Raw genomic sequence first — 12,485 nt, 5'->3', positions numbered from 1 at the left:
CCCGCGATGATAAAGGCAGCGTCAGGATGTTTGTTAATGTAGCCGCTGAGCACATTGTGAAGTTTAGACAAAGCCAAGCCGGTGTCTGCCTGTGGTGGAATGTACACAGCAGTAACAATGATCGATGAAAACTCCCAGGGCAGATAAAATGGGCGGCAAATAATGGAAAGATGTTCCAGATGAGGCGAGCAGGAACGCGACAGAATGGAGATATTCCTGGGATCACATCATTTCTTGTTAATCATGAAACACACTCCTCCACCCCTGGATTTACCAGCCTCTGCTGTTCTGTCCGTCCGAAAAACAGAGAAGTTATCACTCGGCATTACAGCAGTGTCCGGGACCGAGCGCGTAAGCCATGTTTCAGACAAACAAAGGATGTTACAGTCCCTTATGTCCCATTGGAAAGTTATCCTGGCTCTAAGATCGTCCATCTTATTCTCCAAGGATTGGACATTTGTGAGCAGAATGCTCGGAAGAGGAGGATTATGAGCCCTTTTCCTGAGTATTTGATCCAAAGTAGGCCTAAAGCAAAACAGTACAATTCTGAAATATTTTCACTATTTAAAATAACTGTTTTCTATTTGAATATATTTTAAAATGTAAATTACTCCAGTCACACAATCTTTCAGAAATCATTCTAATATTCTGATTTGCTGCTAAAAAAAAACTATTATTATGATGATGTTGAAGACAGCCGAATAAATTATTATTTAAAACAGTTGAGTAATTTTTTTCCAGGTTTCTTTGATGAATAGAAAGTTCAGAAGAACAACATTTATCTGAAATAGAAATCTTTTGTAACATTATAAATCTCTTTATCATCACTTTTGATCAATTTAAACCATCCTTGCTAAATAAAACTATTAATTTATATAATTTATTTTCCAAAATAAGTAAAATAAAATAATAATAATACGGACTCCACACTTTTGAATGGTATAGTGTGTAATGTTACAAAAGCTTTTTATTTCAGATAAATGATGATCTTTGGATCTTTCTATTCATCAAAGAATCCTGAAAAAAATTACTCAACTGTTTTAAATAATAATAATAATTCAAAAATGTTTCTTGAGCAGCACATCAGTATATTAGAATAATTTCTGAAGATCATGTGACTCTGAAGACTGGAGTAATGATGCTGAAAATTCAGCTTTGATGACAGGAATAAATGTAATTTTCCAATATATTCAAATAGAAAGCAGTTGTACATAGTAAAACTGTATTTTGGATTAAATAAATGCAGGTTTGGTTAGCAGAAGGGACTTACTCTACTTTTAGTCATTTAGCAGACGCTTTTATCCAAAGCGACTTACAAATAAGAAAAAGTAACTAAAACTAAAAAGTTAACACTGTAAATACACACATTTAAGAAAATAAATAATTGACAAATGCATACAGCATTTCAATACTAAACATTTAAATGAAACAAAAAGCTAAAAACAATTCAAAATAGGAAAACAAAAAGGTATGAGTATAATAATGCTTTAACATAACACTAAGCCAAACATGTACATACATATAAAAAAAATTATATTATTTCATATCCATATCGTATGAAGTACTAAAATAACTAAAATGAAATAAAACTAAAACAGAATAAACAACCTATACAGACATCAACACTGAACCAAGCACACGTTTTAAAACAACAACAACTTACACATAGTAAGAAATGGTTATAAAAACTGAAACAGAAGTGAAACTAGTAGGAAAGAGGAGAAATCAAAAGTGATACTTGTATCCTTTGCCGGTGTCCCTGTCTGGTGGAGTCGCACGGTAGAGTCGATGGTCTTTATTTACAGTTGGGCAAAAAAGTATTTAGTCAGCCACCAATTGTGCAAGTTCTCCCACTTAAAAAGACGAGAGAGGCCTGTAATTTTCATCATAGGTACACTTCAACTATGAGAGACAGAATGGGGGGGAAAGAATCCAGGAAATCACATTGTCTGTGAAAATAAGTATTTGGTCAATAACAAAAGTTCATCTCAATACTTTGTTATATAAGCTTTGTTGGCAATGACAGAGGTCAAACGTTTTCTGTAGGTCTTCACAAGGTTTTCACACACTGTTGCTGGTATTTTGGCCCATTCCTCCATGCAGATCTCCTCTAGAGCAGTGATGTTTTGGGGCAGTCGCTGGGCAACACAGACTTTCAACTCCCTCCAAAGATTTTCTATGGGGTTGAGATCTGGAGACTGGCTAGGCCACTCCAGGACCTTGAAATGCTTCTTACGAAGCCACTCCTTCGTTGCCCGGGCGGTGTGTTTGGGATCATTGTCATGCTGAAAGACCCAGCCACGTTTCATCTTCAATGCCCTTGCTGATGGAAGGAGGTTTTCTCTCAAAATCTCACGATACATGGCCCCATTCATTCTTTCCTTTACACGGATCAGTCGTCCTGGTCCCTTCGCAGAAAAACAGCCCCAAAGCATGATGTTTCCACCCCCATGCTTCACAGTAGGTATGGTGTTCTTTGGATGCAACTCAGCATTATTTCTCCTCCAAACACGACGAGTTGAGTTTTTACCAAAAAGTTCTATTTTGGTTTCATCTGACCATATGACATTCTCCCAATCCTCTTCTGGATCATCCAAATGCTCTCTAGCAAGCTTCAGACGGGCCCGGACATGTACTGGCTTAAGCAGGGGGACACGTCTGGCACTGCAGGATTTGAGTCCCTGGCGGCGTAGTGTGTTACTGATGGTAGCCTTTGTTACTTTGGTCCCAGCTCTCTGCAGGTCATTCACTAGGTCCCCCCGTGTGGTTCTGGGATTTTTGCTCACCGTTCTTGTGATCATTTTGACCCCACGGAGTGAGATCTTGCGTGGAGCCCCAGATCGAGGGAGATTATCAGTGGTCTTGTATGTCTTCCATTTTCTAATAATTGCTCCCACAGTTGATTTCTTCACACCAAGCTGCTTGCCTATTGCAGATTCAGTCTTCCCAGCCTGGTGCAGGTCTACAACTTTGTTTCTGGTGTCCTTCGACAGCTCTTTGGTCTTGGCCACAGTGGAGTTTGGAGTGTGACTGTTTGAGGTTGTGGACAGGTGTCTTTTATACTGATAACGAGTTCAAACAGGTGCCATTAATACAGGTAACGGGTGGAGGACAGAGGAGCCTCTTAAAGAAGTTGTTACAGGTCTGTGAGAGCCAGAAATCTTGCTTGTTTGTAGGTGACCAAATACTTATTTTACCGAGGAATTTACCAATTAATTCATTAAAAATCCTACAATGTGATTTCCTGGATTCTTTCCCCCCCATTCTGTCTCTCATAGTTGAAGTGTACCTATGATGAAAATTGCAGGCCTCTCTCATCTTTTTAAGTGGGAGAACTTGCACAATTGGTGGCTGACTAAATACTTTTTTGCCCAACTGTATATTTGAATTACTTTTTTTGTATTAATGTAAAAAGCAAAAAGTGTACACTAGCGGGTTGAGAAGGGCACAAAGTCAGTGGGGTATATTTATTTTATATTTTGTGTATCTTGGTCTTTGTTAATACGGTATTTAGTTTGATTTATGATTTAAGTTATCTAGTCTTAATTTGTAATGTTGTGTTGCTTTTTTTTGTATAAATTTCTCTTCCAAAATGCCAATATTATTGTGTTTGCTTGTTTCAGCCGTTATGGTGTTTTGTGGAGACAATGCAAGGACAATAAAAAGGAGAAAAGGCAAGCGTCAGTGCAAGAGCAAAGAGCTACCTCCCAAAATGCTGTAAGACAATGTTTTCATGCATTACTCACTTAAATGTGAATTATTGGGTGTTAACACAAAGATGTGATTCCTGCACTATGAAGCAAAGTTGTTTTATAAGCAAAACATGTGTACACACATTGCACAAACTATTAAAACTACATATCAGTAGTGGTTAGTATTATTGGAAATGCATGCAAAACAAATTGTACGATGCAATACAATTTATTATTATTTATTTTAATTTTTTCCCCTGTAGATCAGTTTTCAATCATCTCGAAAAACAATTGGTTGCACTCTATCTGAGAGATTTCTCTCTAGTCCAGCAATGCTTGCAGAGATTGCATCTTATCATCGGGACATTTGAAGAAGATTTCAGACGTGCTACAGGAGCATTTACAAATGCAACATATGCTGAAGTAGCTGGAGGCTTGATGATGGGTTTGGGGTTAGTTTTAGCTCCAGTTCATCGGTGCATTTCTGCTCTTATCACAGGAGCAGGAGTAGTTGTGCTTTCAGGCGCTACAATCACTGATCAAATCTGGAACAAGAAGATCATGAGCCTGCAGGCCAAGTTAATACAAGACACTGAAGCTGAACTGAGGAAATTTCAGTGTAAAATCAGCCCTATGATGGACAAGATGAATGAGATCAGCCAGCATGTTCATGAAATATTGAGAGACCTCAGTTACCCAGAGCGTGATGTTGGGTATTTAAATAAATATTTTTCATCTGCCAGTGAATTAGTGCGCTTCATACAGATATATGACATTAGTGTACTGGCTGCGCAGATACAGTCTCAAACGTCATGTTTGATTGGAGCCCATTTCGTCGGAGTTCTGCCAGTTAGAATGGCACTTGATCAGATGTGGATAGAAATGGTTCAGTTACAGAATGCCATGGAAGAAATGACTAAAACAATAGACAGAATAGCAAATCAACCTGACTAAATAACGTCATTTACATACATTCACATGTACGATTACAAACACTGCTTTTACTCTGCATTGCTGAACAAAAGAATTGGTGCTTTGGGCAGAATTATTCAAATTTTATGTTCCCATATAAGACTTGTACATTTTAATACAAAGTAAATGTAAGGTGAATTACATTGCTATCTTTAAAATAGCCCTGTTTATTTTAGGAGAACTAAACAGGGAAAAAAAACTAGCAAGAAACATAAATGTGTTATATTGTGTGCACATGAACAGTATTTATGGTTATCAAAATGTGTTTGCCAAATGCATGACTTTAATAAACTGAAGGTGTTTTGTGCTGTAGCTCTCATCTGTCTTGTTTTGAGCCAGGATAATTATCCACAATTTGAAAAGTGTACATACATTGAGGACATCTAGTGGTGAAAATGATAAGTAAAACGAAAACTGAAACACAGGCTAAAGATCTAAAGCCAGTTGTGTTTCCCAAACATATTTTATTAGATTGTTGCTGGTCTTTTTTAACAGTTAAGCCAAATACAGTTTTAAGAATTTTAGCAAAACAGAATAATAAAAACATTATATAATTCAGCCATAAATTGTCTCGCCATGATAATAGCCACACTCTTGTTTTCCCCTAGTTTTATATATATATATATATATGTATATATATATATATATATATATATATATATATCTCCCATGTGGTAAGCTACCCAATCATGTAAAACAGCTTTTAAAATGTTAAATTCTTTCACTTTATGATGGAAGGGAGTAAGATTACCCACAAAAAAAAAACTTTACGATGGAAAACATTGTAAATAAATGAACAAACTAGCAAAAAAAAAGACTGTATTGAGTACAATCTGTATAAAGTAAAAAAGGGCTTTTGACATTCTGTCACATGTTCAAGAGAGAAAGACCTTTTTCCGTAGCAAACTAATATTTTGTGCAGTTTGGCTGATAGGCTAGAAATCTTTGTAAAATGACTAAAGAAGGTAAGCTAACATTAAATGTGAGCATATTAATAGGTTTCTGTTATATTAATTAGTAGACAGTATGTAACTGCATGTAATGTGTTACAGATAAACGTACATTTGAAATTTACTAATAATCAGTATAATGTTATTTGTAATAATTTATAGCTAATGGTGTATTTGTATTGTATTGGTTATGTGCTTTTACTACACTGTGCACAATAGGAAAATATGTAAAAATAAAATAAAAAAACACTGTCACTGTGAAACTAAATACAACCATTTCGTAAAAAAAAAAGGAAAGAAACAAAAAAAAAAACATTAAAATATATTACTACTACAAGGTTTGACCTTCATTCATACTGCTGCTGCGCTGATAGTGGTTTCAGGGGAAATCAATGGTTGCTGGTGTTAAAATGTTAGTCCATCCAAAAAAAAAAAGAAAAGAAAATGATGTCTTCATTTGTTTTCTCTCATGTCGTTCCTAACCTCTCTCTTTTTCTTCGGCGTGCTCCCTTTTTCAGGGGTCGCCACAGCAGAGTGATCTGCACAACTGATTTTGCACGTTTTATGCCGAATGCCGTTCCTAACCTGTATGTCTTTATTTCCTCTGTGGAACAGAAAATACGCTATTTTAAGAAACGGAAACCAAACAATACTTTGCCCCATTGACCATTGTAAAAACATACATTTCTCAAAATTATGACTTTTGGGCATAATTCTGAGGTTCTTTATCAACTAATAAAATTAGTTTCCCTCCTTTTTTTTTTTTTTTGTAATAGTAGTAGTAGTAATAGTCCACATATTGCTTAATTATTTGGTTAAAGATCCAGTTAGCAAAATTAAATCTGTGGATCCAGGATGTAAATTAGTCACATAATAGAAACATTTATATGGTTGCTGACTTTATCTGTTGAGTTGAATCTCCTCAAATATAAAGAATATAACATTTTGCAATATGAGGTTTGATGGTACAATTTCATATTTTAAGAAAATTATAAAATGTTTATGTGATCTTCATATTTCAAAATGAACTGAATTCTGATTGATGTAAACAAGGGAATGGAAACACATCCCAGAAACACCTGTGCATCAGCTGCACTGATTTCTAATTGTAAGCAACAGGCTTCTACTTCTTTGTTCACTCTGCTGGATTCAATCATTTCCCAGTCAGGAAAAGTTTTGTCAGACCAGCTTTAAGATAACTCAGAGCATCTTTATTGGCTTCATCGGCTACAGCGTTTCTCCTCATCTCCTCCAGCTCTTGGACCCATTCTTCTTTCCCAGCCTCCCTCACTCTGGGGATGAAGAAGTCAAGATGCTGAAGCGTGAAGGCAGAGTCTGGTTTTAATGCGATCTGAGACAGATTCTTGATGGTCTGGTAAGCTTCGGATAGAAGATTTGACTTTTGGTCCTCTATCTCCTTCAGATCTTTGTCAAGATTATCCATTAAAAAAGAATATATCTCAGACTGTTCTTGGGCTTTTAAATATTCCTTTTTTATAGAATCAAACTCCATCATGACGTTTGAAATTCTGATGACATATTTCATGTTTTCTTTGACGTGTTTGCTGTGATGACACTTGCTTGTGCACACGGTGCAGTAGCCTTTTTTCATGACTTCACATTTGCTTGGATCAGAAACCCACCAGCAGTCAAGCTCATGACAGTTTTCCTGACAGATGGTGCAGGTCGTCGCCTTCCTGTGCTTCCATGACTTGCTCTCAATAGGAACCTTCTGCTTGACCGTCTTTTTGACTTTAATGGTGAAGTTTTTACACTCATCAATCTTTTTCTTGTTTTGCATCATTGCCTCCTGAATCTGACGTTTTTCAGCTATTTTCAGTTCTTTCTCTTGAACTCGCAGCTGTAAGTTACAGATGGATGCTTCAAATTGAATGCGCTCCATCAGGACATCTGAAGTCAACTCTAAACTTCTTCTGTTCATTTCATTCAGAGATTGAAGGAAATACGTCATGCCATTCACACTGTCTTCCCAGGCGTCTCTTTGTGCACGAACAAGACGTTCTTTAGTGTGACGTTCTTCAGCCTGCCGGTTGTTGAATAAGAAATGAACAGGCTGGCCACTTTTGTCTCGTCTGCAGGGGATTCTAGCTTTTTTGATGCCACCGAGGACATTTTGGGGTGGCAGACCATCAGAGTGTGTGATTAAAAACACGATGTTGTCCACAATGTCTTTTCCAAACAAAGACAGAATTGAACTGATAATGTAATGCTGTCGGTCTGAAAGACGATTCTTGGCTGCTTGAGTCACAAAACACACTGCATCGACTTCACAAACTCCATATTTGCTTTGAAACAGTGCAGATAAATTCTCAGCAACTTCCAGATCTTTGTCCAGTCCTCTAGTGTCTCCGTAGCCTGGAGTATCAATGATGGTGAGAGATATGGGACTCTTCATAGAATAGACCTCATACATGGTGATTTCAGAGGTTTGTGATTCTGCTTGATCTCCGGCTGCTTCTTCTGTGATTTCATACCACTTTTCATCCTCAAACTTCACTCCCAGTAAGTAGTTGACCATGGTGTTGATGAGAGTCGTCTTACCAGCACCAGTCTCTCCCACTAGCAGAACTATTTTGTCTGGTTTACTGGCGTCTTTTTCCCCATAAGTCCATTTTCTTACTTTCCCATTATCATCAAGAGATTTCTTCTCTGTATGGAGATGGTATCGTTTTGGAGGACCTTCATGAATCACAGTTGGTCTGCGTGGTGGAAGTCTGGGCTTTCTGTAAAATGCAGATGGAGGCAAATATTTTTCAAAATGTTTGTATAGCAAGAATTTAAATACCCATCAGAGCACAGTCATTTTGAGTGAGATTATGGGTAATGTAAACATTTAATTCATACTTTTTTAACACATTGTAATTTCTTCAGACAATATTTCAACAGGTAAGGCCCATCACATTCTGGCATTACTTTTACATAATCCTGTAAAAAGTTTACACCAAGTTGTATTTGAAAGGGCTCATTTCAAAATAGAAAATTTCTTAAGATTATATAAGGTAGGCTACTCATAAGTACTCGTAAAAATATATACTACTAACCTACAGCGCTAGTATGCTAGTATGTTTTCTGAATTCATTATCTGTGTTCCATTAACCTATGTGTTATCACATGATCTTAATTTTAAAGGTATTTTTTTAAGCTCATGCATAAAATGAACCTGCAGATAAAGAAGTAGTTAAAAATAACAACATCAACTTAATTGTTAATTGTTAATCTAAGTAAGAATAAAATCAAGAGTGTTGTTAAGAAAAGACTGAAGGAAAGGTGGCAAAAACAATGGAATAATGATAAAAAAGGTTGATGGTTTTACAGAATTCAAAGGAAAGTGGGAGAGATGAGAAGTGCAGGTAAAAACAGGAGAGATGAGATGGTAATATCAAGAATGAGATTTGGACACACAAGAGGTACACTTTATAAAACGGGTAATCATGATACGGGAAGGTGTGAATTTTGTGGGCAAGAAGAAACAACATGTTATACTGTACTGTAAGAAATACGAGGCTGAAAGTAGAAATCTAACGAAAAAATGCAATTTATACCGAGATATATTTTACAAAATAACTCGAGAAATAGTTATACATTTATTTTTCAGTACTTTAAAACAACTAATTTGTGGGAGAGAATATATATATATATATATATATATATATATATATATTGAGCCACACTCCATACCAGTTGGTAGCGGAAATACATAATTTTATTGTTTGTCAACCGCCAATAAACATTTCAAGAAGAAGCAGCAGCACATGCATATATAAAACGTCACTTAACATAATTTGGAGCGCAGGCCACATCAACTAATCTCAAGACCTCTGTGCTTGGAAGGTTTTGATAAGAGCGCCAATAAGATATTGTTTGAATTTAGGGATAAATTTGACAGAAACTGTTTCTTATCAAGATAATTAAGTCATTAATTCAGAAAAACAGAGCAAAAACTTTTTTCATGAAAAATTATCTCGTAATTCTGAGATAATTAACTCGTTAATTCAGAAAAACAGAGCAAAAACTTTTTTCATGAAAAATTATCTCGTAATTCTGAGATAATTAACTCGTTAATTCAGAAAAACAGAGCAAAAACTTTTTTTCATGAAAAAGTATCTCGTAATTCTGAGATAATTAACTCGTTAATTCGGAAAAACAGAGCAAAAACTTTTTTCATGAAAAATTATCTCGTAATTCTGAGATAATTAACTCGTTAATTCAGAAAAACAGAGCAAAAACTTGTTTTCATGAAGTAGTATCTCGTAATTCTGAGATAATTAAGTCATTAATTCAGAAAAACAGAGCAAAAACTTTTTTTCATGAAAAAGTATCTCGTAATTCTGAGATAATTAAGTCATTAATTCAGAAAAACAGAGCAAAACCTTTTTTTTTCTTTAAAAATTATCTCGTAATTCTGAGATAATTAACTCGTTAATTCAGAAAAACAGAGCAAAAACTTTTTTCATGAAAAATTATCTCGTAATTCTGAGATAATTAACTCGTTAATTCAGAAAAACAGAGCAAAAACTTTTTTTCATGAAAAAGTATCTCGTAATTCTGAGATAATTAAGTCATTAATTCAGAAAAACAGAGCAAAAACTTTTTTTCATGAAAAAGTATCTCGTAATTCTGAGATAATTAACTCGTTAATTCGGAAAAACAGAGCAAAAACTTTTTTCATGAAAAATTATCTCGTAATTCTGAGATAATTAACTCGTTAATTCAGAAAAACAGAGCAAAAACTTGTTTTCATGAAGTAGTATCTCGTAATTCTGAGATAATTAAGTCATTAATTCAGAAAAACAGAGCAAAAACTTTTTTTCATGAAAAAGTATCTCGTAATTCTAAGATAATTAAGTCATTAATTCAGAAAAACAGAGCAAAAACTTTTTTTTTCTTTAAAAATTATCTCGTAATTCTGAGATAATTAACTCGTTAATTCAGAAAAACAGAGTAGATTTTTTTCCCTCAAGTGAATGCAATACGCTTCCGTACTCAACTGATATATATATCAAAGCATTTTTTCTATTTTGTTCAAAAACCATTCAGTCCACTAGACGGCGCCATAAAAACATTACAGCCAATGGAATGATGCACCTTCATTTAATACTTTTTCTGTCTAGTTTTGTCCTTTTAATGATAGAGCACCTGATCAGGACCAGTGTATGAGTATTGGATTGTTATAAAATCAGTTCATAGTTCAGTATCGCTAGAGAATATTAGCAATTAATTACCAATAAATAAACAAATAATTTAGCTTTACAGAAAGCACACGAATTTCAACTCACTGGACATTCATGGTGATCACTGGACTAAATGTGTTCCTCCCAGAAGAACTTTGCCTTCACTCTGCAGTCTGTTTACAGGGAAAACAACAACAACAATAAAAAACAATGAATTATTTAGTTTGAGTAATGTTTTGTAAATGTAAAGTTATGTGTTATTCATTGTTCATATCATTTAAAAAAAAAAAAAAACATATATTTGAGGAATATTATTTCATGTCAATATATTTTTAGAGACACAATTTAGCTATTAAATACATCTAGAATATTCTTACACGGCAGTCTCTGCGTCGAGTGTCTGGCTGAAGTGTCAGCTTTGACGGAAATACTGGTTTGTTTAACAAGTCTAATGAACTGAGGTTCCTCCCAGGCAAATATGCATTCTAATATCTGAATAGCTTATGAATAAAATGGAAACACATGGTTGCCTGCTGGTAGAAGTTGCTCATGCTGGTTATGGACTGCTGTATGTAACTAATGAATTAAAACACCGACTGTGTGTTTTGTATCATGCATACAGATATTTACATGCATTTTTTTTAATTAATGTTCATAGAAATAATTAGGAATCTGAAAAGTGCTGATACTTTAAATAAATAAATATGCACAGTATATGCTTATGCTACCAGTTGTTACATTTTTATGCTTGTTTTGTGTGTTTTTGTTATGCATAGCAGCTGAAAGATTAATTGTTGCATCAAGAGACTAATTGGAGCCAGATGAAATAATGGTTGTCGTCTTGGAGGAGTTCAGACTTCACTTCTGTGGAAATTTTGTGCTGAGTTTAGTCTCACTACAGGAATGTCACTGAATGTCCAAAAATCTGATCAAGGGTGAATGATTGGTTTTACAAAGCTGTCAAGGGGCAGGGTTTATCTGCAACTTTCAGACTCTGGGCTGCTGAAAAAAATAGTTGAAAAGCTGTGTAACCACAAACACAGTTGTGTTTTTTTGAAGCTGGAAGCTGAAAAATGTGACTGAACGAGTGACATTAAACTATCTCTGTGAGTTACAGTAAACACTCTCTGTGAGTATAAGGAAACAAACTCATCTTTGATATATTTCCTTTGTACTTTAGGGTTGCACAATATTGCTTTTTCTACATAAAAAAGTACACCTAAAGAAATACTGTTTAACAATTATGATTATGATCATACGAGATTAATTCAGTAAAGTGGTTTTATTCTTGAATAAAACATTTTACAATAAACTTCCTTCAAATAATACAAAACAAATATTAATTGCACTGATAAAAATGACTCTGTGGTGAAATAAATACTACAGTAAATACAAATGTAATTTCTATATGGGTGGTGATGGCGCAGTGGATAAGACACATGCCGTTGGTGTGAGAGACCCGGGTTCGAATCCACTGTGAGACACCAATGTGTCCCTGAGCAAGACACTTAACCCCTAGTTGCTCCAGAGGCGTGCGACCTCTGACATATATAGCAATTGTATAAAAGCGTCAGCTAAATGAATAAATGTAAATGTATGAAAAAGTTAGTTCAGTCAATAATTAAAAAACAAAGTAAATTTAATCTTGTAGAAGTTTAGACAAAGAAAAAAGCATAGCG

At 35.0% G+C, this 12,485-nt stretch overlaps 1 protein-coding gene across 1 annotated transcript; it reads right to left on the bottom strand.

Moving 5' to 3' along the window:
* Positions 1-6,383: 6,383 nt before the first annotated feature.
* Positions 6,384-11,220, bottom strand: LOC306869061 (uncharacterized protein). The gene is made up of 3 exons (XM_079415645.1): positions 11,184-11,220; positions 10,912-10,979; positions 6,384-8,358 (listed from the first exon to the last, which is right to left on the bottom strand). The coding sequence occupies exons 2-3, from the start codon at positions 10,920-10,922 to the stop codon at positions 6,768-6,770; spliced, it is 1,602 nt and encodes a 533-aa protein (XP_079271771.1). The 5' UTR covers positions 10,923-10,979; positions 11,184-11,220; the 3' UTR covers positions 6,384-6,767.
* Between the last annotated feature and the right edge of the window lie 1,265 nt (positions 11,221-12,485).

Source organism: Barbus barbus (genome assembly GCF_936440315.1).
Source record: "Barbus barbus genome assembly, chromosome: 1".
Classification (NCBI taxonomy): domain Eukaryota; kingdom Metazoa; phylum Chordata; class Actinopteri; order Cypriniformes; family Cyprinidae; genus Barbus; species Barbus barbus.
The sequence above is the reverse complement of the archived record's forward strand: the minus strand, read 5'-3'. Positions and strand labels throughout refer to the sequence as shown.